The 25,520-nt window shown below is 62.0% G+C and overlaps 2 protein-coding genes across 2 annotated transcripts; both read left to right on the forward strand.

Annotated features, from left to right (window-relative positions):
* Positions 1-375: 375 nt before the first annotated feature.
* BESB_055620 (tetratricopeptide repeat-containing protein) lies at positions 376-8,025 on the forward strand (the record flags this gene model as incomplete). The annotated part of the gene is made up of 14 exons (XM_029363997.1): positions 376-453; positions 736-962; positions 1,282-1,480; positions 1,839-2,011; positions 2,217-2,414; positions 2,596-2,846; positions 3,730-4,202; positions 4,449-4,576; positions 5,027-5,350; positions 5,899-6,230; positions 6,507-6,614; positions 6,911-7,087; positions 7,411-7,607; positions 7,981-8,025. The coding sequence occupies 14 exons, from the start codon at positions 376-378 to the stop codon at positions 8,023-8,025; spliced, it is 2,910 nt and encodes a 969-aa protein (XP_029219920.1).
* Positions 8,026-11,146: 3,121 nt separating this feature from the next.
* BESB_055630 (uncharacterized protein) lies at positions 11,147-25,198 on the forward strand (the record flags this gene model as incomplete). The annotated part of the gene is made up of 3 exons (XM_029363998.1): positions 11,147-17,048; positions 17,616-20,001; positions 20,395-25,198. The coding sequence occupies 3 exons, from the start codon at positions 11,147-11,149 to the stop codon at positions 25,196-25,198; spliced, it is 13,092 nt and encodes a 4,363-aa protein (XP_029219921.1).
* Between the last annotated feature and the right edge of the window lie 322 nt (positions 25,199-25,520).

Below are 25,520 nucleotides of genomic sequence, written 5' to 3' on the forward strand. Positions count from 1 at the left end.
GTCCTAAGAGGATTATTTTTCGGCCATTACTTCCCCTTTTCGCCATTTGACCGCGTTGTTCCACTACTATTCTGCCGTGTTCTGTACTAAGAGGGGAAAGGGCTCATTTTGCACACCTCGTTTTCCTTCCCATGCACGTGTAACTGAACTGTCAGCTGCAGGGTTCCCGTTGCCGTGACCCCGACCTCACCGCAGCCTTCCACGAGTAACTTACACAGGGAGGCAAATCTGGCACTATATGAGCTAATAAAGCCGCACCGAAGGGAGCTACATCAAGCTGCCTTTCCGGTTTGTGCGGACGCGATTCGTTGGTGGCCGTTACGGCCGTCGGCAGCCGGAGCCTATCGCTAGACGTTCGAACGGCATGTAACAACGATGGCGCATGCACGCCCCGGAAGCTCGGGCTCCAGTGCCCTACCCAGCAAAGAGCAGTCGCTTTTCAAGAACATGGTGGTAAGAGACGCCACGCGTATTCTGACCACTACTTTGGCAGCCCTGAGACGTTGCCTCGGGACACTTTACACAAGGCTTCCGCGGGCGCCGGAGAGAAAGCGGCTTTGAAGGGTGCGCCGACAACAGCGCTTCCTCACACAAAGAAGTTAGCATTTCATCGCGTGGGCGGGCCGCTGGCCAGGTTGGTTTGGGTGTAGTAGTGGGCATTCGACACGCCTGCCTAAGCCAGTACCGGGCGACCGTCTTCAAATCGTGCTGATCTGTTTCTGCTCCTTCACTCAGTCTCTGTACGAACACAAGCACTTCAAGAAGGCAATCAAGCAGGCGGATCTGATTCTCAAGAAGTGCCCGGACCATGGCGAGACTCTGTCCATGAAAGGCCTGGTGCTGTCCAATATGCGACCGGAGCAAAAGCAAGAGGCGTACGAGCTTGCCAAGCGAGGCCTGCGCTGCGACCTGAAGAACTACGTGTGCTGGCACGTTCTGGGATTGATTTACCGCGCAGACAAGTGAGAGGGAATAATTGGCTGTGTGACCGGGACAAGGAACAGCAGGCAATTGTGATGCTGGGGTCACTGCATCGTTGCATGGAGGTTGCAATGAACTGTAGAAAAGTCTCCCGGGGCTGCAGCGTCAGAGCCCGTCAGTCTTGTAGCCTTGACGTCCTGCAGTGACAGCGAGGAACCGCTATCCAGAGATCTTGCGGAGAGGCACTCTTACGCTATCTCCGCGAAGAGCGAGCGTCGGCAACGACGAGCTGTGCGCCGAGACTGGGTTTTTCACGGCGAAGCCACATCACACAATGATACTGGGGTGTCTTTCTGGCAGGGACTACTTCGAGGCATCGAAGTGCTTTAGTCAAGCAGTTCGCCTGTGCCCGGGGAACTTCCAGATCTTGAGGGACCTGAGCAATCTGCAGATCCACGAAAGAAACCTCGAGGGATTCCGCGAGACTCGCAGGCAGATTCTCGCCACCCGGTCGCAGTTCATTCGAGAATGGACTGCTTTCGCCCTGGCAAACCATCTGGTAAGTGTATCCCCTTTTCAGCGAACGGTTCAGGTAGCGTGTGGCGATATCCTCCAGCACGCCTCTGCGTGACAGGCTGCTGCCCGCCGTGATGATACCTCTCTGTTAGTCTGCTGGACCACACACTCTACTGGAATTTTCAGTACAGGGTTGAACTGTGGGTCAGTTCCACTGCCCGAGACACGACAACTACCTGACAAGGCTTCCCCTGCGTCCCGGCAGTCGCTGCATTACGGCCGCCTTGTACATCTTTCTACCTTGGGCGCCAGTTTTATTATGCGGAAGCCAGGGGGAGGTGTTGTGAAGCCCCGTGAAGAAGAAAACGCCTGTGTGCGCGTTGAAAACGGCTGCTGTGCAGTGTGGATCCCTCGACGTCGCTCACGACTTGTTGGCTGAAGTGGAAAAACAGTTCGAGGATGCGAAGGACATGGACGCCTATGACAAGAGCGAAATGATTTTGTATAGCGCCTCGATCCTTGAGCAGCGTGGACGACTCGAGGACTGTCTGAAGTACCTCAAAGAACGAGAGGAGTAAGGAACCGCCTGCGGGCTACTCCGTCAGTGTGGCATGATCTTCGCCGTCGTAGCGCAGACGTGACCTGAAGGGAAAAGGCTTCTTGTCTTTTGCCCAGGAAATACTGGCAAGTGACGAATTCTTCTTCATTCGAGGTGACGGTAGACAGTGCCTTTCATGCGCCAGTGGCGGCCGCTTGCGTGTGTCTGAAACGGTATGCAGGAAGATTACAGACAAGATGTCAATGCTGGAAATGCAGGGGCGTCTGGCTTTGCAGCTGAACCGCCGTGAAGAGGCGCGACAAGCTTTCGCGGATCTGTTTAAGCGAAACAAGGATAACGACATCTATGCCCTCTGCCTTCTTGCCTGCGACGAAGATCACGAACTGAGGCGCTTGTGCAAGCTTCCTATCCCTCAGGCGTAAGTGATGAATTAAAGTTCACTTCTTCTGCTGCCTCCGCTCCCTCTGCGCCAGCGCGCCATTTCCCACAAATAGCCTAAGGCTCCGCGTGTGTGGAGAAACGCACAACAAGCCCGAATGGACTCGCGAGTCGGCGTTCACTGTATTGCATGTCGCCTCTGCTTGTGCCTTTTTTGATAGAGAGGAGACCCGCGAGACCGCGTGCATCGAGCTCGTTCCGGGATGCCTGGCCTCGACGGGCGAAGGCCGCGCGGGGTGGCTGCCCTCTGCGGAGACTCGCAAGGCGCTTCGGCGCTTTGCAAAGCTCGACCCCGAAGTCGTGCCGCTGACAGGATGGAAGCGCAGACGCAACAGCACTCCTTCGCCGCTGTTTGTTGTGACGCGAGTGCCTACCGACGCTGAACAGGATCGCCTTATCAGTTTTTTTGAAGGTGCGCACACGCGGCCTTCTTTGCTTCTTGAGCGAAGATGTTTCAGCCTTTCTCGCAACCATTCCGATCCCAAGATGCGCCGGGGAGTGGAACTCGTAGCGAAAAACGTGGTCTGTACGGATAGGGATCGTCTGCTGTCATTCGCGAAAGGCCGCGGCGTTCATACATCCCGGAAAGCCTGTTGCTCTTCAGGGCTCGCGGCAGCCACGCCTCTGTTTGACATGGCGGGTTTGAGCCTCTCACAACCTCGACAAGCGACGCGCCGCCTTAGTCACTGAAGCTGGCGGGAGGGTGAAAACGCTTGTCCTGGGAACGGTGGCCTCGTCAGTCATTGTGTGTGTGCTGCTGATTCGTGGAGACTGTGTTGACAAGCGAAAACCGAGAAATCGTCACTTTGGTGCGTGTGGAGAGATGGGCGTGGCTAGCCTGTCTCTCACAACGATGCTTCGAGAGCTGTCTGCGTCCAGGTCTACGTTCTCCTGTGCGTATACTTTGGATATTCGAGAAATATTTTCGAGTGTTTGCAAGGCTGTCTTATTGCGTGGCACCAGCCACTGCGGCTGCGGAACTCATCTCCCGAGAACTCTCTCGCAGGAAATCCCGCATGCGAACACACGGACACGAGACACACTGGCGTTCTCCCGGCTTCGTGCCGTGCCCCTGCCAAGAGTTGGACGCCGTCTTGCAGAGTGCGCGGGGTGTTGAGCATTTGTCTAACTGCTTAAAAGACAGCGCGATGCTTTCGGCTCCGCAGTTCGTGATCCGTCGTCGTCGGGTGTGTGCATATCGCGTCAGACAGGCCCTCGAAGGCCCCAGCGTGCGGAGGGGCGTGTGTATCGCCCCTTTGGAGTTCGGAATTTTCTGTTGTGTCGCGTGTGTTCAGGCCTCAAGACCGAGTACGGCAAGGCGTGCTCGCTGCCGTCGTATCTCGTTCTGTCATTCCTTAGTGGCGAGCGCTTCCAGCGGTGCCTCGACGCGTTCCTCCGCCCCGCTCTCCGCAAAGGCGTCGTCTCCCTCTTCTCGTCTCTGCGGCGTCTGTACGCTCCCGACCGCGTCCCGCTTGTGACTGCGCTGCTCGAGTCGTACGTGTTCCATCTTGAGCAGGATGTCTCGACTTTCGGGCCTCCTGGAGGCAGCCTGGCGGAGAACGGCGCAGCCGCCGCGCGGTGGGGGAAGCGCGAAGACGTTGCGCCTCCCGCGGCGGCGTCGCTTCTCGAAGACCCGGCCTCCGCGTCGAAGGACGAGGCGAGACTCGAGGGCGAGATGCCCATGTGCCTGCTGTACACCTACATGCTGCTGGCGCAGCACTACGACTTCCTCGGCTGGACGGACAAGGCTCTGGCCGTGGTCGGAAAGGTGCGCAGAAGGACTCGGCGGCTTTGCGTCTCGATCGCCGCGCGATGTCAGCAAGCGAAGCCGCGTGGAGCTTTTTTGGCAGCCCCGCGAAACGTGGGAGTGGGGGTGGCGGTGCTGTCAGAGTCCCACTGCGTCACTAGTTTTTTATCCGCGTCGAAATTCCGGGTCGCGCGCGTTCTAGCCGAAACAAGAAGCGCGGCATGCACATGGGCGTCTGCATCTAATTTTTTCTCTGCTGCGCGTTAGGCCATCCAACACACTCCGACACTCGTGGACCTGTATCTCGTCAAGGGACGCATCTACAAGCACGCTGGAGCCTACAAGGAAGCCTGCGACTGGCACGAGATGGCCAGAAGCCTCGACTTGGCTGACAGGTGTGCCTTACCGCTCTCTAGAGAATGAGAGACGAAACGCGTCTCTGGAGGCACATAGACACTGTCCTGCGTGTGCGACCTCCTGCCGGTTGCTGCGCCAGCGCAGGAGACGCTGCGGAGCCTTGCGGCTGCCTTCATGTCTACCCGCGACCTGTAGGCGTGTTTTTACGCGGAGTTTTTTCTGCCTTTGTGTCGCGTCACGTTGGAGCTGCTGGGGGCGTCCCCCGCGTGCAGGGCGCCTCGCGCTTCTTCTGCGTTATCCCCCTGTCACACGCGGTGTCGATGCGCAGCCTGTGTCGTGTCGCGGCTGCAGAGTCGCCGTCGGCGGGGGTATGTTCGCGCGCGGCGCGTTGTCCGAGGAACTCGAGGCAGCGAGACGGGGGCGTGTGACCGACGCCGTTCGTTTTCCCGCCCTCATCTTACGCTTTTTTTTCCGATTTCTCTCCTCAGGTACCTCAACACGAAGGCCTGCTGCTACCTGCTGCGCGTGAATCGCTCCGAGGAGGCGGCGAGCGTAGCCAAGTTGTTCAGTCGGCAGTCCGACGCCGACGGCCTGCATAGCATGCAGTGCATGTGGTTTGAGCAGAAGCTGGGCAAGTGCCACTTGAGGAACAACGAGGTTGGCCGCGCGCTCTTTGAGTTTAACGCGGTGTTGAAGCACTTCCACGACATCAAAGAAGACCAATTCGACTTCCACCCCTACTGCCTTCGCAAGTTCGCCTACCGCGCCTACATCTCCTTTCTCCGAATGCAAAACAAACTCACCTCACACATGTAAGCACACGATAAAAAGAAAGGACCTCCCTGCACTCGAAGACACTCGAAAGCTGGCGCCGATCCGGGCGATGCCGGGTCCACAAAAAGATGGTGCGAGACACTTGGGGCGCTGCATGCGGGCCGCTTCTTGGCCAGAAATCGCTGAGCCGGCAGCAAGAAGGAGAACTTCCACTCTGGAGTTCTTTCGAGGTGCAGTGGGTCGTAGAGGAGACGCGGCGCAGGTCCCAAAGGCACTGGGCAGCTCAGGTTTCAGCGCGGGTGGCAGGAGAGGGGCTGCCCTTCCCTCACGGAGCCCGACCGCGTTGTCGGTGGACGGCGGCTGGTTGACCACAGCCGCAGCGTCTCAGGCTTCTGCAAGGAAAACGGCAGTTGCTGTTTGTTTGCTCCGAGGGAGGAGGTGGAAGGGGATGGGCGTACGCGGCCGTGTGTGGGCTGCACTCGCACTGCTGCGCGTACGGTATGGCAGCCTGCTGAAGGCCGCCGGGCGTCCAGACTGACGCATCAACCATCGCCGAGCGTCTTGCACTCTCGCGGTGTTTGTTCAGGTTTTTCCGCCGCGCCGCGCGGCACTTTGTTCGCATTTTGCTGTCTCTGCACGACGGCGAACTCGACTTGGCAAAGGCGCGGGCGCACGCGGCGCAGGCGCAGGCGGCTGAGCAGAAGGCTGACGGGAGCAAGAAAAAGAGTCGTCAGGCTGCGCAGGTCAACAACGGCCAGGCAGCCACAGATGCAGCCAACAAGGAGGACGTTTCGGGTGCAAAGATCCTCGAAAAAGACCCTCTGGAGACGGCGAGCGAGGTGGTGAACCAACTGCTGGACACCTGCGGCTCGGATCCACATACCCACGTCCTTCACTATCACGTCGCCTCGCGCAAGAGTAAGTCGCGGCGCCACGCAGCGATGTAGGAAAAATCAGGGCAAGAAACCAGGCGCACCGAAAACACTTTTGGAAGACCGTCCGCAAAGAGGGAGGGCCTGTCTCTGCGTCGGATGCGACCCGTTTTCTTTTTTTTTTCGGTAGCGCTTTCTCCCGAGCCAGGACTCTCGCTGCGTCCTCCGCCATGACGAGGCGACTGCGACATCCACGGAAGGCGACCTGTGGAAAAACGGCGACACCTGGGGCATTCTGTGTGGCGATGGCGTGCGACTGCAGAGAAGACGCTGGCGTCGCTGCTCGCGGTCGTGCGCCTTTGGCGTCTGGTCGAGCGCAGCCGCCTGAACTCTCGAGTTATTCCTCTCCTTCTGCACTTCTGCCGTACTGGTAAGCTAAATGAAGGGAAGAAACCTTAATGGCCTCGCGTGTGGCCAAAGACGTTTCACCCAGGAACTTCAGAGCTTTTACTCGCTCGCAGTCTGAGCTTGGCGGAGGAGTGAACGGAAAGGAATTCAGCTTGCCCGATCGTGGACTGTGGGGAGTGAAAGTCCAGGTCCGATTGAGACCGCGCTTCCTACCCTAACTCGCGGTAGCGCGGATTCGTCGACTGCCGCCGACAATGTAGATGGGAAGTTTGGTGTCTTCGTTCGTCAGCTCTTTCCGCTTTCCCGGTGTCCGTACAGCTTCCCTAGAGGACATTCCAGAGGCGTACACGGAGATGGCGAGGGAAGTTCTTGAGGAGGTCTTCGGCGAGCCCGTCGTGACGACAGACGCCCTGCGCGCAGCAGGCGAGAAATACTGGGAGAGCGTTGTCGACGCCTGCAAAAAGAATCCTTGGGATTTCCGCCTCCGCCGAGCCGGTAAGGGTTTGCCTGCTGTCGCGTGTGGCGTCACTCGAGAGTCTCCCTCTCTTCTTCTTGTTCGGCGGATGGACTGCCCGTGAGAGTTTCTGCCGCGCCAATACTCCCGAGGGAGTGGAGAAAAGGGGTCTAGTGGTCGCTTGGGCTTTCACGAATCTGGTGGAGGATGCCACCTGGCCGTAAAGGGCATTCACAGGGTTTTTGCGAGGCAACTGCAGCTGCACGGACGCATGAAGATGAAGAGTGGATGAGATAGAAGGAGCGCAAGGCAAGATCGCAATAACAGTTGCTGCCTTTCTTGCGTCTGTGCTGGACACATGCAGCGGTAGAGGCGCTTGCGTTTACCAAACAGCCCATTTCGGCAGATCTTCCCTTCCTCGCCTTCCAGGCATTCCCACGGGGCGTGAGCGAAGATGCGTTGCGGTTCCAGTCGAGCATGCCCACGCTGCGTGAGTGTGAGAAGTTGCTGGAAGTTCTTTCAAAATATGAGACGGCGAAATCTGCCACAGTCTCTTTGAAGGTAAGGGCGTGTGCCTCACACCACGTTTCCCGCAGTGAGCTACAGCAGCGAGTAGAGACTTTGCCAAACAAGACGCACAGTACGGCAATCCTCGTCTTTCATCGGCGAGTTTAAGACTAGTTTACATGTGCTGATTTTAATACTTAGTTATTGACCGAAGTTATGTCGTGCCGTTTCCTGATGTCGACCCGTTTTGTGCATCGCGAGGTCACTTATGGAGAGATTGAATAGGATGCTTTAGACGACGCAGAACGCGGACACGCCGCGTAGCGTTAATCTGAGGAAGCAAGGCCGATCAGGTTGATCGTGCTTAACAGAGATTCGCCGACGCGGTGCCAACTCGGTTTTCTGTCAGTGGTGTGTCTTTTCTCAGGCCATCTGCAAAGCCCGATTTCCGCTCGCCGAGAAATTCTGCTAATTTTTTCTGTATGCCCAAGCTAGTCACTGTATCCTGAATTATTTCGTGCCTCCGCGCGTTGTCCTGCCTGATTTTATCATCAGTGGGGAGCCGCTTGCGTGCGCAGGAAAAGCCGCAAGCTGTCAGCTCACGTTCTACACTTCCGAACAAGTTCCTTGGAGTACTCGCCCACGTAGCGTCCTCGCTATATTTGAAACCCGGCTCATGCCTTCCAAGTGCCTGTTGCTGCCTGTTCGGCTTGTATGAATACCATTTCTGTGACCCCGGTGTGCGGCTCTCCCTTCTAAAGAGCTGGCCTCCGCCGTTCGGGGTTGTCTGCTAGGGCTCTTGCTGCACGCCGCCGGCTGCATAGCTACGTTTTTCCTTGACTGAAACAGTTGGCGAGCTGCTCGGCTTCAGCTGCCTGTTGGCCGTGATGACGTGCTGGAAATTCGACACAGTTCAGCACCCATGTGTCTGTGCACAGACCATTGTGAGGCGCGGAATAACCCAAGTTTCGCTGAGAACTGAGGCAAGGAAAACAGCACTTGCGTTCGTCGCTTTCGAGGGCACGTGTGTTTTGTCAGACAAGTCTATCCCGAATACATGCGGTCTGCATATCGGCCATCGACTCGCGCGCGTCGCGCTTGAGACAACGACCGGTGTCTTAAACAGATAGCCGCTTCGAGATGGAAGTTCGGAGGACTAATAGAGCCACGCACTCAGTCCTTTGAGTTGTAAACGCGACAATGTCGTCGCAGCCAGTATACTTAGCGTAAGCAACCCGAGGCGGTGCTGCTATATACAGGTACCCCTCGCGCGCTTCTTATCCAACGCGGAGTAAGGGGAGCAGCGACGATTCTTTCCAGCGAGATGGCCATAAGGATGACAGTGAAGCTGGTCGGAACGAGGCGAAGATTTTGCTTAGAATGCTTTGCTATTCGTGACAGTGACAGGGGCCGGACCCGCCGTTAACAGGTGCATGTGCGCTGATAGAGTCGTGCTACGTGGCGTACTCCTCGAAAGAAGCATACTCCAGTTACTAAACAGTTGCCAGGCCAACAAGAGTGCGATCCGCTCATTCCCTACAGATTAATATCATTTGGACTCATGCTGCTATCTCACGGGCACTAGTAGCTTTTTTCACAGCGCATGTGTGCCGATAGCTCTGCACGCCTCTGTCACCGGTCACAAGCTTTCAAAAAGTTGACGCGCACTTCTAAGCACTTTCCAAAGCGATACTGGAGGAACGGCGTCCGCCGGGAGACGCGAACAGAGCTCTGGCGTCAACATCTTATGAAACAGACACAGCCGGCACAGCGTGAATCACTTCAGCTACTGGCGTCGGCAAATTGCTGATGCAGCATGATTGTCGGCGGGCACCACGTTTTTCGGAGGCTGCAAACGGTCGGTCACTGTGAAGCGAGCATTCACCTGCGTGTGACCAGTTGCTGGCTAGAGGGTGCTGCTCTTTCTTGAGTGCAATGCGTAACGCTGCTTCACCGTAACACTCTGACTTTTGTGTGGAGGTGAAGGGGAAGTGGAGGATCGGCGGCTTGTTATTCCCGAACCCGACGGACAGAGCCAGATAGAGTGAACAGTACGTATCGTCCCAGACACAGCAGTGCGGGTAGGGAAGTAAATCAGAGACAGGACTGAACAGAGTCTAGATTTCCTTGAGTTTATTCGAGGTCTCATCTATTCTAGACACGTTGGGGACGAACGGTTGGAGGCGCGGAATCTCCAAAACCCCATCTATCTTGCTCTCAGCGAGCGCACCCGCCAAGGCGCTTGTGCTGTGCCCCTGAGATCCACCTCTCGCCTCGAATGTATTTTTACCGACGACCGATTCCGTCGTTATCTCAAGAAACTCAAAAATCCCCTCGTCTCAGTCAGGTGAGCTTCTCTGGAAGACGTTTGCGAGGTTGCTGTTAAAGAGTGTGCGCGTCTGCCCCGCACATCTGGTTCGGTCCGTTCATGCAGCTGCAGCGCATCTTTGGCACCGTCAGGACGCCCAGATGACTAGTACGTTCCTGTCCACATGATTATTGTTGTGCATTCTGCTGAACTTGAGCAGGAAGGTGCTCGATTAGCCAGACTGCACGATGTGCCAGAATGTCGATCCTACATTCTGCAGGGCCATCGTGGCGTGTGCGCTGTGTCTTGTCGTTGCGATCACAGGGCCCCTCCGGACAGACTGCTACAGAGTCCAGTCCCGCACAGGGCATTGAAAAATCAGCAGCTTTGTGATTGAATCTTCCGTTCTGACCCTCGCAAAAAATCTTTGATTTGCTTGCACGGCCCCGTTCAGAGCCCACCAAGAGAAAATACGGTCCCCGATTGATCAATTCAGCTGAATCAAATCGCAGCAGCCAGCGTATCGCGAATGCAGCGGCTGCTCCCTGCAGTCCCCATGTACCCGCCGCGAATAGTGCCCCTATACCCCTCGGTAAATGTGGACTGAAACGAACGCAGATGGACTGATTTTTTGGAGAGATTCATGCCTTGCTCTTCGAGTAGTTAAAAAGCATTCCTGTGTGAAGACTTGAAACACTCCGAAAAGGATCTCGCTGAAGGGGCATCAGCGGCTCGCTGGCTGCGCGTTTTTTCGTGCGACCGACAGGAACGCCTTCAAATTCATGCTTACAGGGTGTCGGGTCGCCCAAATTCGGCTTCACTGGTCCTCCCATGTCTGCGCCCATCTGTTTCATTGTTCTTGCTCTACTTTCTGTTTACTGCTCTGTTTTTGTCAAAGCGGCTGCTGAGAGCTGTGCTGTGTGCGCGAGTTTGGCTGGGTCAATGTTTTGGTGTCTTGTGAAGCGCGGCCCTTGTCTATGCTTATTCCGCCGATCTACAAGTCTACAGTTCTTATGAAGGCGAATCAAAGGGATGAGTCAAGTAGTTAAGACCTCCCGAAGAAGCGCTTTGCACGTCCTGATTTGACCGCGGTAATTGCAGTCCCTTTGCGGTGAACGCTCTGCGGCGTGCGTCGCGGGCACAGACCGACGGTACAAGACTTGGTGACCAACCCAGTTTTTCTGCTGACGCGTTCTTGTTCACGCCCCCTCTTCTCTCCTAAAGGAGCTCATTGGCTTCACGGACCTGCAGGTTTCCCGTCTCCTTGCGTGTCGCATGTTGCGGTATGGGGCGCTGGGAGTATGATCAGGCCGCGCGCGGCGGGGGCACCCCGCCCCTTCAGCATCAGGATCGCTCGTCAGCGTCCACGTGGAGAGACACTGGGAAAGGAGCTGCTGCACAGGCACATACAAGCGCACTCGCTTCCTCACCTTCTAGAAGCCAACCTCGTTGGTCGCCTCCAAGGAATTACTTCTCATCGTCCCCCGGCGTGTCTCCCGGGGCTCTGGCGAAGAAAGACTCTCACAGAATGCCCTCTTCGCGGGGCGGCTCCCAGCCGACCTCCCCATCTGCCGCGGTGGATGCGAAGCCGCTGGGCGGCGTAAGGCCCTCACCCCTGCGCGCGCACTCGATGAACCCTGTGGCGAGTCACGGTCTTCCCTCGCTCCCTCCTGGAAAGCACCGTCTCTCTCGCTCCCTCACCAATCTTTCGCAGATTCGCGATTCCCCCAACACTGTCCTGCTTGTCGGACCGAGCTCCTCGAGCCAGCCGAGACGCCTCACCGACGGGACCTACGTCCCCATCCTGGCTGTGACCGCTCCGCCCTCAGACGGACGCAGCAGCAAGAGCAAGGCCTCTTCGGCTTTGCCAAGCCGCCAGCACTCGTTCTCCTCCAGTCACCGCAACGACTCACATCAGCGCCACGCAAGCGGCCAGCACTCCTTGCAGACCCTCGGGAGGTCTCCTTCCCGGGATCGCAGCGGCTCCCCCACGCGGTGCCAGGGCCACAGGCCCCAGTCCCGCAATCACGGCGACTCCGGCCGCGCACGCCGCCAGCACTCTTCAAATGATCTCCACAGGCCCCGCGCGGCCTGTCGTCACTCCTCGCGGAGTCCCCACGGCAGTCGCCACTCCACGGGGCACCACCACAGCTGGCACAGGAGCTCTCGCACGCCTTCTCCAGCGCCGTCCCGGCATCACGCTCGCAGCCGCGAGGCTTTCTACGGTTCCAGCCGCTCCAGAGGGCACACGTCCTCTCCCCGCCCACGGCATCACAACTGCGGCGAGCGCTACTCCTCGCGCGCGGGAGGCACGCAGCCTCTTGCGAGTTCCGTAACTCCCCAGCGGAGTCGCGGCGAGTCCCGGGAGCGCCAGATTCCCTCCTCTTCGCATGCAAGCTATGCGCCGCCGCATGCCTCCGCTTCTTCCGCCTACCAGATAGAAAATGCCGCCCCACAGCAGCCGCCCCCCCGCTTCAGTTACACCAGCCAGCAGCCGCCCGATCGCCATCCAAGCTTGTCGCGCGGTGCGGCGAGCAGCGGTGGGCGCCGACTCATTAGCGACATACCGAATGCCGGTGCCCTCGCCCGGGCTGTCTCTACTTCGCCGCGAGGCCCCTCGATCACAGCCGGTACTGAGCTGCCGCGGATCTACCGCCAGCCGCCCAGAAGTTCGCACGGCTTCACGGTGGGGAGCCGAGCCTACGGCCACTCCTCCTCTGGGTTCATCCCCAGTTCCCCGCGCTGCGCGGCGCCCGCGGATCGCGCAGCCCTCTCTGCAGCGAAGCGGAGCCCGGCCCACTCCGTGTCGTGCTGCTTGTCTCGCGGCAACTCTCCGTCGCCGCGCGGAGTGCGGCGTCGGCAGCGCGAATGTGCTTCGTCTTGTGACCTGCAGCCGCCTCCGTGCGGCTTAGGGGCCCCCGCGGCTTTCATGCGTCCTCCTCCAGAGGCGCCTGGATGTTCACGCAGTGCGTCTCCCTTCCGCCAACCCTACGATGCAAGCGGCGTCTACTACAGGGATGGAAGACCCCTGCGCGACCCTGACCCTTCAGAGGCCGTGAAGCAGAGCTCGGCGTTCTCTGGAGTAAGCACTCCAGCGCGACTCGGTCTCGCGCCTTGGGAGCTTGATGTGCCTTCGTGCGCGGCCGCAGCCCTCGCCTCCAAAAGATCGCCGTCGCCGCTCGTTTTCAGGTCTTCGAGCTCAGCAGGTTCCTGCGGCGAAGGTCGGCATGCTTTTCGCTCGAGGCGCTGCGGCGGCTGCTCGGACGACTGCCCTCTAACAGGTTCGCCGATGCCCCTCCCTCTCTTAGAAACGTACTGCGACGATACATGCAGCGATCTCTCTCGCTCCTCGCTTTCGTGTCTCCGCTTCACCCGTTCGTTCCCAAGAGGCAAGAGCCGGGAGACGTTTCTGAACGACTGCGTGCCGCCGCAAACCCCCCGCGCCTGCCGCCCGCCTTCTCCGGTCGACTCCCTCGGCGGCCGCTGTCCACAACCCTCCAGTTTGTTACTCCGCAGCAGCCTCGGGAGAGAGCAGGATCATTTGTCAATCTGCGGCAGCGCCGCGTCGCTCAAGCAGGACTCCTTTTTGAAGGGCACTCGGGACGGCGCGCTGAGGCGAGCCGCGGACACCGTGGAGCAGTCTCTCGCAGCCGCTTCGTGCTCCGCCGCCCGCGTGCAGAGAACTCTGAGCTGCGAACGCGCTGTGGCGTCTCTATCACCAAGAGAGTCTGGAGGCGCAAACGCCCGACAGAGGTCGCCCTTGGGGAGAGGGGCCTTGGCGAGAGGCACGATGACGTCCGCGGGGCTCGGCAGCGGTGGCAGCGGCCTCTCTGGGGACTTCTGTCAGTCTTCCGGCGAACGCCACATCTCGTCTGAGCCGAGCCTTGCGTCGTCGTATTCGCTGTCTGGCAGCGCGTGCCGCAGGACGTCCCCGGAGCGAGGCCTCGACAATGCGGGGGGCTTGCCTCACAGCGCATTGAACGCCCAGTCGAGCCTGACCACGTCGCTTCCCTGCCTTCTGCAGCCGGCTGGTCTGCGCTGCAGCCCTCGCTGCGGCACCCCCCCGCGGGTGTGCGGCGAGAGCGGCTACCTTGCAGAATCGCCGAGCTTCCCGCCGCCCAGAAATGGCCTGGAAACGCCGTCTTTTCTTCCTGCACCAAGCGAAGGGCCGCTCCTCTCCGCGAGGCTGTCGGGTGAAATCGCCGCGGAGCGGATGCGCCAGCGGCGCCACCTGTGCGAGCGAGCGGACGCGCGAGAGGACAGTGCCGCTGCTCTTGGGCAGAGTGCCGGCGCCCGGCACCAGGAGGCCGAGAGCGGGGAGAGTACTCGCTCTGCGATTCGGTTCAGCCTCCGGCCGCCTTCCCCGCTCTGCGAGGCGTCGCGGTGCACACATCTCTCTGAGGTGGAGGCCATTGAGGCTGAAGTCGAGTTCGAGGAGCGGCGCCGACAGGCGCGCGCGAGAGGCGAAGACGACAGACGAACCGAAGACCTTCTCCGGTCGCTCGCGGCCCTTCCGCGCCTGTCCCTGGAAGCCACAAGACGCCTTGATGCGCAGCGGAAGGCCCTCCTCGCCTGTCGCCATCGCCGAAGCAGCTGCTCGCTCACGCCGCCTTGCGGCAGCTGTGAGCTGCCGGGGGCGGGCAGCGCAGTCGGCTGCTGCCTCTTGCCGGCTGCCCGCTGTGGGCACCTGCCGCCCAGCCCACGTAGCCAGTCGCCCCCGCGCCGCTGCCTAAGCGGCGGAGTTGCGGAGCAAGGCCCGCTGGCATTTCAGGGCACCGGGCGCGTCGGCGAGAGCTGTCCGTTTGCTGGAGGCCGCGCGGGAGACAACGACGTGGGAGGCAACTCCTGTGCGCGATCCGGGGAGGGCTCACGCGTCCACTGCCTGACGGAGATCCTCGACAGACTGAGTCGGGCGCAAGAAGCGCAGTGCGAAAACATCCGACGGCGCTCGGCGGAGCGGGCCGCGAGATGTCGCGCTCCCCCCCCAGGTACGAAGGAAGATGAGGCGGCCGCAGGCCTGGACGCCAGCGCCGAAACGCACCAGAGAGAACCCGCAGAATCCAGTAGGCAGGGCGCAGGCGCCCCGCGGTGCGCCTCGCCGCGCTGCCGCCTCCACAGCGGGGAGACTTGTCGGCGCCTCCCGGCGGGGGCCGTGCGCGGCGGCGCGGGTGGCAGAGCGCTGCCTGCAGTGATGCAAATAAAGCTTGAGCCGGCGCGCCTCGCGCAGATTGCCGCCGCGCGCGAGACACGAGACGCCCTCGTCGCCGCATTCGCGGGTCCCCGCGAGCGGAACGAGGACAGAGGTCGAGGCCGGCGCCGCGAGGTCGATGAGAGCCGACGGGAGGACGAGACCGAGAGGCGCGGGAGCCGTCTCTCTCCGTCTTCGTGCGTCTCGGCACTCAGCTTAAGGCTCTCTCGGTCTTCGCACTGCACGCGTCAGTCGTCCATCGCGTCAAACTCTCCCTGTCCTTCCTCGTGTTCTTCCCTCCAGGCGGCCTGCCTCTCCAACCCCTCCTCCCCAGCTTTGGCTCCGCTCTCGCGCGCCGCCTCTCGCTCCCAGTCGCGTCCTGCCTCCCCAGTCTGCGCAACGCCCAGCACGGGGGATGGAAGTTCGCGGCCCGCAGGAATCGCTGCGCAGCGCCTTCGCGTTCCCTCTTCGACAGAGGAGGGCGCCAGCCAGTCGAACGGTCAGACTTCCGCCCCTTCTACCAGCCGCGGCGCAAAGCGCCCGTCGCGGACTCTTTGCCGCTCCGCCCCTCCTCCCTCGCCCTCCAGGGGCCCCAGCCAGGGCGCGCCGCAGCTGACTGCCGGAGGCTCCCCGCCCAGCGGCCGTGGACGCTCTTCTGAGGACCTTCGAGGGAACAGCAAGGAAGTGGAGCCAGTAAACCACCCGACGACCAAGAGAACGAAGGACTCGAAAACGCCCCCGACGCCTTGCGCGACCTCGGGAAGACGCAGCTCGCGGGACTCGACTACGCGAAGCGCGCGAAGGCACTGCGACTCCAGCAGCCGGCGCTTGGAGACCGCCCACAGGCACGGAAGGGAGAAGAAGGAGATTGCAAAGAAAAGCAGTGGAAGCGAAACCCGTCCCGCGCCTGCGCCCTCTAGGAGCCTAAGCCGCGCCTCGTCCGCTGCGGCGGCCTCGAAAAGCCAGCCGAAGGAGTCTGCGGCGACGCACCACCCCGCGAAAGAGAGCAAGGGAAAGAAGCTGAAGGAGAGGCGCGCGAAGGCGGTCGAAGGCCGCTCCCTGTTCCCGAGTCCCAATCGGCAGCCGAGCCGGTCTTCGTCAGCTGCAAGCGCCAGAGGTCACCACCGCCATTCTGGGCAGAAGACGGCGAACCGTGAACGCGCGAAAAAGGAGAAAGGCAATCACACAGAGAAGACGCGCCTGTCCTCTGCGCTGAGCAGAAGTGGCGTGAGTCGGCAGGCCTCAAGCGCCAGCACCAAAGATCCGCGGCATCACTCCAGCAGCCGGTCGTCCTCCAAATCCCGCGACAGGCGTGAGAGAGAGAGGCAGACGCGTCTCAGCCGATCTCGCTCTCGAGACACGAGGAGCGCAGCTGAGGTTCCCAAGCACTCCAAAGACGAGCGCCGCCAGATGAAGCGCAGCGCGTCTGCCACGGCACAGATGCTGTCCGCCTCCTCCCTGTGCCGCGGGACTCCGTCTTCAGCGCGAAGAGACGCCTCTCGCGCACCTTCGTTTCGTCTTCTTTCCGTACCCGACCCGGCTCCAAAACGGAGCTCGTCGTCCTCGTCGACCAGAAGGGAGGAGTCGCCGCGGCGCGCTTTTTCCTCATCAGCCGATCGCGGCAGGTCTGCAGCTCGCGGAGAGAGAAAGGCGCGGCTTTCGGAGAGGCGGCGGAGGAACGGAGAGACGAAAAAGCCGAGCGAGCGCTCCAGCAGCAGGACGCCGAGCCGGCCGCCTTCGCGGTCGCGAGGGGAGGAGGCGATGAAGATCCTGAAGAGCTCCTCAAAGCACGAACGGCCTGACAGCGTCTCACACAGAAAGGCGTCGCCCTCACGCAGCACCAGTCGGCTGGCATCGACGCGCTCGGAGAAGGGCAGCGCGAGGGAGAAGGAGGGGAAGGAGGCGACACACCCAGAGAAAAAGAGAGACAAGCACTTCCATGACGGGAGCTCGCTGAAGCAGCACGGGTCGAGGGCCGCACCGCCGGCCTTGCATCAAGGTGAGGGAGACGCACAGCGAGTGGGAACTGCGGGGAGAGAAAAGAGAAACGCACTTGAAGAATGAGAGCGGGGGCACGAGAGAGCGAGGGGCAGAAGACAAAGCGGAGCCTGCAGACGGGCACGAGACGCTTGCACAGACACACGTCAACGCGCGCGTCGCCGCGGGGTTTCCCGAAGTCTGGTCTCGAGGCTGAGTAGTTCACGCAGGCGCACGATGCCTGACGTTCCCTCTGCGCGATGCCCAGTAGGAGTGCACCCCATACACAGCCGTGCCTTGACGCAGCCAAGAGCCCTACGAGAAAGCGCCCAACTCTCAGACAGAAGAAAGCTCGACGACCATGGCCTGCGGCGTTTTCACGCTTGCGCCGCCTTCCACTCGAGACACGGGTCCACCACGCCGCAAACGCAGTCGATTGCGAATGCGGAGCATCCCTCGCCGCGCCTGCATGCGACAAGGTTGTCTGCAACGCGTCCTTTGCTGCCTCTCTTCTGCGGTTGCTGCTCCCCGCAGGAATGGAGGGACGAGCCTGACGTTCCTCTTTGCTCTCTTCGTGTTGCGTGTGCAGGGCACTCCTCCCCAGGGGCGCGTCGCGAAACTGCGTACCCTCTCGTTGCCTGTCTCTCGTTTTCTGCGCGGCCCTCGCGCCCTGCTTGCGTCGCGTCCTCTCTTGAGAAATCCGTTTCCCCGCGCAAACCCCTGCCGCACTCGCTGCACTCGCCTGCCGCGCTTCTGTCTGCGCTGCGGCGCGCGGAGCCTAACAAGCTCTCGTCGCCCTCCTTCTCCGCGCCCAAGTCGCCTCCGCCCGACATCGTCCGCAGTGTCCTCCAGAGTGCGGGCCTCCCGGCCGCCTTGCTCTCGCCTCCACCCGCCTCCGCGCGCTTCCTCGATTCGGCGACCGCGACCGCGACCGCCGCGCCCGCGCGTCTTGGCCCAGGGGGAGAGACAACTGAAGGCAATGCGGCATACTCAGCAGGAAGTCAGAGAAATGCTCAAAACGAGGCAGCGGCGGACCGGCGGACCTGCCCGCCTGCCGCAGTCGCCGCCACAGCGCTAGGCTGTGCGGATGGCGCCGCAGGGCCCGGGAAGCTTCCGCGGAGGGCCCAGGAGGAGGTCGGCTGCGAGTTCCTCGCGCCTCAGCAGGCCGCGCGGGACTCGCCTCAGTCGCTCAACGCCGCGACCGCGGCGCACGCCTCGCTCGCGCCGGAGCTCTCCACAGCTGAAGATCTTCGGAGAAACGCTGAGTCCTGCGACTTTCCGTCTCGACTTTTTTCTCTTCCGTGGCCCCAGGCGGTGTGGCGGCCGGAGGAGAGCGTGCCCTCGCTGTCCGCCCTCCTCGCAGAGGACCTTGAGGCCACGGCCGCTCTCTGTCGCCGCGTGGCGAGATGCGCAGACTCCTCCGCCTCGTCAGGCTCCCCTGCAGCGTTGTCTGATGCGTTGTCTGCTGCGCGGCCGTCTTCTCATTCCGCGCTTCCCTCCTCGGCTTCGCTCTCCTCCGCGTCGTCTCTTCAGCTCCCCCTCGATCTGTCGACAGCGGCGAGCGCGGGGACGCTCTCGGATTCCGCTGGCTCGCTCGGCGGAGTGAGCGAGTGCGAGGTCTCGACTTCACTACCGCCTTCTTCTTCCGCTTCCTCGCTGCCTGCAGAAGTCTCCACGGAGCTCGTCCCGCCGCTTGCAGCACAGGCGCCTGGAGGTTCGAAGGCTCGGGATGCCAGAGTGAACGCGAACGAAGTCGACAGCGGGAAGACAAGCGACGAGGCGAAGGCAAAAAGCAAGGAAAAAGCCGCGTGCTTCAACAGGGATGCAAACAGCAGCCGTCGTGCGCTCCCTGCTCACGCGGATTCCGGCCCTAACGAGGCAACTCGGGGTTCGACTAGTCCGTCTGCTTCCGCGGCTTCCTCGACCCACTCCGCGACGGCGTCCATGCCTCCTCCTGTTCCCACCTCCCTCTCTCTCAGCTCGTCGTCTTTTGGGTCGCCTCCGTCGCCAGCGGCCTCCCGCCGGGTGAGCGCAGTCGAACGCCATTTTGTCGAGGTGACTCCAGACCGTCCCTCCGCTGAGGAGGGCGGAGGCCGCGCAGTGGCCCTTTCGCCTTCTCAGCCTTCGCCTCGCCCACCGCTGCGCCCCGTCGCTGCTCCCGCTGCGCCCGCGAGTGCAGCAGCCATCCGCCTGATGCTGCCGCGGAGGCACGAGCTGCTTCCTCAACTCTCCGCATTCGTCCCTCATCCCAGGCGTCTGCCGCAACGACGCGAACGGAATCGATCCCCGCCGAGGGGGGCGGCGAGCTGCAAGGCCGGCAAGAGGCTTCGGGACGAGAATGCCTCTGCTCGCATTCCTGCAGCCTCCGCCCGGAGCGACGCCCGCGCTCGCCTGCAGCCGCTGCCGCAAAGAGCGCGACCCTGCCGCTCGCCGCTGGCGCCTCTTTTGGCAGACACTGAAGGAGGCCACGTGGATGAAGGAGAAGGCGACGGCGAAAGTAGATCTGGGCGGCACCGACAGCGGCGAAGGGGGCGAAGCCGCGGCAGAAGGGCGACAAGCGCGCGGCGGCGCGTGGCGACGGCGAGGAGGAACGGAGGCGAAGAAGAGGACTTCGGAGTGCATCCCGGTTGCCCAACCTCCGCGAAGCTGCGCGACCTGCTACGCGCGATCCGCGGACGGCAGCCGGCGGGCGACGAACAGGCAGAGGCTGGGTCAGCGGCCGAAGAGCAAAACGAAGGCGAGGAGGCGCCAGAGGAGGAAGCTGACGACGGAGGTGAAGACGACGCGACCGGAGATGAAGCCGAAGAAGACCGCGAAAAGAGTTCGCAGAGCGCAGAGAGCACTCCCAGCATGCGCTGGGCGCGGCGTTCGGGGTTCGGCGATGGCAGTGTAGGCGCGAGCTTCGAAGAGGCGGCAGCCTGCGATCTGTGGCTCCTTCAGCAGACCAACGGCGAGACGGTGAAAAACCTCGAAAGGTGCGACCCGAAACCGAATTGGAACCTGCTGAGGGCCTCGCTCACTCAAGTGGTGGGCAGGGATAAAGCGACAAAGCCCAGATATTTATGGGCGCCACGACCTCCACACATGCAGGCCTCGCTAAGTTGCGCCGCGCGATCACAAGCGAACCAACGCATTCAGATCCTATTCTCTCAAAGTGCGCAGGATATACATGGAGCGCAGGATAAGGCAGAAAACTGAGCAACCCCATGGCCAAGACGAGAACGAGGTGCACGCCTGCTTCTTTTGACACGAGTATACACAGCGACAGTTTGCCTACCTGCCTGTGGCGTCGCCGCCACGTTCTTTCTCTAGCGGTCGCATACCCGTTCACCAGCCCCTCGTGTGCCGCTCCACGTGTCGGTCTGCAGCGCCTTCGCGGCCGCCGAGCTCCTGTCGCCGCTTGCAGCAGAGTGGGCGTCCTCCGCCTCTTTTTTGTCGGCTCTCCCCCGCGGGAGTTGCGGCTCTGGGGCGCCGTTGAGAGACGCGGCGCGGCGCGGGGACGAAGGCGAGGGCGAGGTTCAGAGGCTCGACCCCAGGCGTCGCGAGGAAGAAACGAGAGGAGGCTGCGCGGAGGCGGTGCAGCTCCAGGCTCTCCTTTCCCCCCCTGTCTGTCCTCTCGCGCGTCCGCATTTGCTCATGCCTGCCGTCTCCTCAGCAGCCCTCACCACGCACGTGAGGGCTGCTGAGGCGGTGGCCGCTGGCGCCCAAGCCGAGTCCCGCCCTGAGCAAGTCGCAGGCTCTGCTGGCGTCAGGGATGCAGAGGGTGAAGCGCCCACAGACGCCGTGTGCAAGGGAGGTCTCAGCCGCGACGCAGAGAAGGAAAGACGCACAGAACAGCACGCGGCAGAAGGAGAGCGAGAAGGATGCGGAGGAGAGCCCGCCGAGGCTGCGGCGCGGGCGAGGCTGCATGCAGTAATCCGAGGTCATGGGGGGAGAAGCACAGCGGAGAAAGCCCGACAAGGGAAGCAGTCAACGCCTCGCAGGCCCCACGCGGACGCGCCCGACAGCGCAGAGGGAGGTGGAATGCGAACGGGCTTCGAAGTGAAGGAATGGGAGACGGCTAGAGCGAAGGAGAAACTCGAAGAAAGTGAACAGGCTGCCGCAGCCGGCAATCCGGTGGCTGAAGCGAAGACGAAATACCAGACAAAGGAGGCTGCAGCCAGCCCGCACGAAGCGGACTCAGAAATGAGCTCGCAACGACGCGCGAGCGAAGTCGACGAGGCAGCGAGCGGCAGCAGTCAGAGAAAGGCTTTGCGGGGCTTCTCCGCTTTCGTGATTTCGACCGTCTCTTCACGGCTTCACCCTGCGCCTGCTTCAGCCTGCCCAGCGCCTGCCGCGTCCTTGGCTTCTTCATCGAGTCCCCCCACGTCGCTGGGTTGCGGCTCGGCGCCGGCGTCCTCCCCTCGCAGCCGTTCTCGGCCGCCCGCGCCTCCGGCCCCTTTCGCGTCTTTTCTCACTTTGTCGCCCTCCGCTGAGCCGAGGCCTCCTTCTCCTTCGCCATCTCTGCGCGCCTCCGCCGCTTCCTGCGCGGCCTGTCCTGCCGCAGCATGTGCCGCTTCTTCGCCGCGGGTCGCTCGCACGGATCCTGCATGCGCCGAGTGCCCGCCGAAGTCCCCTCTCGCCCTGCGGCCACCCATACTCTCTAGCAGTGGAATGCATGAAGAAGGAAAGTCGGCGCCGGCAGTCGCCGAGAAAGACGCCACGAAGCAGGTCGAAGCTGCCGGTTCGGCGGACGTCGAAAGCGCAGCGATGCAAGAAGGGTCGGTCGAGGAGAAGAGAGACGCCGGAAGGCGTTTGGCGATCGGCGACGAAGACGCCTCTCAGGATGCCCAGCAAACCCTCGCTGGCTTGTCTGACCTGACGGAGAAAGACATTCAACGGGAACGAAGCCCCGGAGGGAACGAGACAGAGAAGAGCGCGAGTGGGGAGCGTGGGTTTCAAGGGCGCGGCGCGGCCTCGGCGGTGTCTGAGGCGCAAACAGAACCCGTCGGGGACTGGACACGCGCTGCCGCCACATGCCCGTCCACCGGTCCTCGATCAAACTGCGACTCACTGTCGAGGAGAGAAAGGCAGGGAATCACAAGTGAAGCTAAGAAGGCCGCTCTGGGCCGCTTGCTTGCTCCCTCGCGCGCGGAGCCTAGCCCCTCGCTGGCATTAGAATCGAGGGAGGTGGAGGACGCTCAGAGACGAAAACTGGGCATGGAGCGCGTGGCGTCGCCCGCGCTTTCAGACTTCACCTTTGCCATGGAGTCGCCCTCTGAAGCGCCGCGCGAGCTGGACGGAGGGGCTGACGATGCGACCGCCGCGGCGCCTGCGCTAAATCGTTTAGGAGAATGTCACATGCCTGGAAGCGACGCAAACGGCAGGCGATACGGTGACACACACAAGGCGGTTCGCTGCCAAGAGCGCCAAGAGCGCCAAGAGCGCGAAGCGGCAGAATCCTCGACGCTGTCGCTTGAGCGGAGAGACGGGACAGGCGAGGAGGTGCACCCCGTTTGGCTTTGCTCCGCGTGGTGCATTTGGGAAGAAGAAACGGAGGCCAATGCGGCGTCGTCGGCCGTGCCAGAAACTCGCACCTGCGGAGTTCAAGCGACTGACGACGCCTGGGCTCCGCCGCCTTTGGATGCAGCAGCCTCACCTACCGCCAGCGCGTCCTGCCTGCTGTCGCCGTCCGCTTCGCGCGCGTCGCTCTCGGCGTTCTATCCGCAGGCTCACTTAGCAGCGCCAGAGAGAGGCAGGAGCGAGAAGTGCGGGCACGAGAGCTCGACGGCGGCTGCCGCAGAGTCCCCTTCATCACCGTGCGGCTTCGCTGCATGGCGGCAGACCTGGGGGGAGAAGTTGGAAGGGACAGGGGCCGCGAAGGGCCCCAGACGGCGACGCGGAGGGCCTCACGCTGCCGAAATGGAAGCGTTAGAAGCATTCAAAGAAGTACGGCGAAGCCGAGACTCCTCTGAAGGAAGAGACACGGGTATGGACAGCGCTGAATGCCGCGATACCCGCTCGGCGCACTTTGATTCTCACGGGCCTCAGGCTGGCGGTTGGGGAGGCAGATGCCTCTCGCCTCTTTCCAGGCATCCCTCGCCCCTCTCAGCAGAAGGACGCGAGCAAGCAGAGCAGAAACAAACCCCCAGGGCGGCCGAGGATTCAGGTGGGGGCTTGCGGAGTGAGGAACGAAAAACGACATCCACCCGACACGGCCTCAGCGCTGTTGTCGCCTTTTCTGCGAAACTGAGGAGGCCGTCTCTGGTGCGGCTGAAAGACGTCCCCGCGCTGGTGAGTAGACACGCGGAGCTGCGCACGTCGAGGCGACGCGGGCGAGAGGGCGACGGGAAAGGCGCGAGGCCGCCGACGAGGCAAAAGCGGAAGGAAAGAGACTCGCCGAATGCAGACGCGCCTCGGGTCTTTGCCCCGCGGATGGCGGAATGCCCACCGCAGGACTCGCTCTCTGCGAGGCCTCCACGCGCGGCCGAACTTCGTGAACGGGCGCAGGGCTTCGTTCTTCAGCCAGCGGAGAGAGAGTTGCAGAGGCGGCGCAAGCCGCGCCTCGAGCTGGCGACGCATCCTCTGCCGAGCCGCCTCCGTCGATGTCTTTTGCGCGGCCTGGCGCGTCGTGTCGCCCCTTCGCCGCCCCCCGTCTCCCTGCGCCCGACGCGAGTGAGTCGATGCAGCCGCGCCAGGTCCCCGCCCGCCGCGGCTCTGCGCGAGCAGGCGAAAAGCCAAGAGCCGAGACAGGAGTACCGGCGGAAAGCGCTGGCCTGTGCGCTTCCTCTGCCTGCTCCTGCCGCTCGCGCGTCGCCTCCTGCATCTGCTTTGGGCACACGCGAGCCTCTCCGAGAGCCCTCCTTCACGGCGGCTGTGCAGGCGCTGTCGCATCCTCTCGTCCTCTGCGGCTCTTCGTTGGAGGCGCTTCAGGCTCACACGAAGGAGCTGAGGGCGAGGCCGAACTGCGAAGCGCGCCCGCAAAGGCGGCACAAGGCGCTGCATAAAGAAAACCAGCTGGTGAAGGTCTCCGCTGCTTCGCAGAATGCGCGTGGGCAGCAAGCAGATACTTCGATGTTTCCGAGCCTCTCCGACGCCGCGTCTCCGCAAGTTCAGGGGGAACACATTTCTGAGACAGACTCTCCCGCATTCTTCTCCCCGGCATTTGCTTCACACTCTGCGAGTCGCGACGCGCATTCGCGGCCCCAGGCCAAGTCGCCTTCTCTGTCGGGCTGCTTCGCCCCCTCGGCGCACACTGGCGAGTCTGGCGTCCCTCTCCCGCGTGCTCACCTTCCAGCGTCCCCCGTTCAGCTTCAGGCGCTTTCACCATCTGCGCGTCTGTCGCCGTCCTCAGCGCGACTGCGACGCTGCGTCGCGCCTTCTGAAGCACCTGCGTGTGAGACAGTCCTCGCGTTAGAGACACATCAGACTGAGGCACGCCTTCACGAAGCAAGGCCGATTCTCTCCCATGCAGCCCTCTGCAGCTTCGCCTCCGCGTCTGGTTACGATTCACCTGAACTGCCTCCTCGCTCCCCGTCGGTCTGCACGTCTTCCGCCGCTCTGACGCCTCATCTCGTCCTTCTCCAGCGTCCTCCGTGTGCGCAGTCGAGGCTGCCCCCCTTTGTTCAGCAGGCGCACGCTTCCCCTCTCTTCTCGCTTCCGGGGCGCCCCTGCTCTCAGGCCCACCTTTCTGCTCCACGCCTTACTCCGGAGAGCCGCTACCCTCCTCTCTCGTCGCCTTCAACTCATTCCTTCCTCGTGCTCAACGAGCCGCGTGGCGCCCGCCCGCCCGTCTCCCCTACGAGCGGACCTTCCGCGGCTTCCAAGGTCCCGCCCTCGGCTTCGCCCGTCTCTTGGCGCGGCGCGCAGGCGGCGCGGGCTCAGACGGGGCCCGTAGAGGCGCTGGGGAGGGATCTGTCAGTCGGCGACCGCCTCGCCGGCGAGATGCCGAATCCAGAAAAACAAGCTTCGTGCTCTCAGAGCCCACGTGGCGGGGCGACAGGCCCCTCGCAGTCGCTGCGGGCGGCGAACGTTGCACCCGACAGCAGGGCACTTCACGCAGGAAAATTGGACTTCGTGTTTCGCCTCGCGGTGGCGGGTCAGAGGGCTACCGGATCTCTCTTCGCGTCTGCGGCGAGCGCCCTGTTCGGTGGCGGAGACGAAATACCGGAATTCCCGCAGAAGAGGGGATGACAAATGCAAAGGGGATGCTATGTGGGGGGAAGCTGTTCACTGAGGGAGGTGTGCGGTCTCGGCAAAAGCCGGGTAAACAGTCTGCATGTCATTCAGATGTGAGCCATACCCTCAGCTGCCACAGCGAGGACTTTACGGGGCGTGCTCGAGATTGGGTGGTTCACTCACACGGGACTAATAGTTGCTTCTGGAGCACGCGACAGAGGTTTGCCTTGTAGAGCATTTATAGTGTCCAGAAGCCTGCCAGCCCGCCAACCACGGAGTCACACGTTCTTGTCTGTCAGAAAAAACGGGCAACACTCCCCCCGGCGGATTGTCTCTG

This window comes from Besnoitia besnoiti, chromosome IV (assembly GCF_002563875.1).
Source record: "Besnoitia besnoiti strain Bb-Ger1 chromosome IV, whole genome shotgun sequence".
Classification (NCBI taxonomy): domain Eukaryota; phylum Apicomplexa; class Conoidasida; order Eucoccidiorida; family Sarcocystidae; genus Besnoitia; species Besnoitia besnoiti.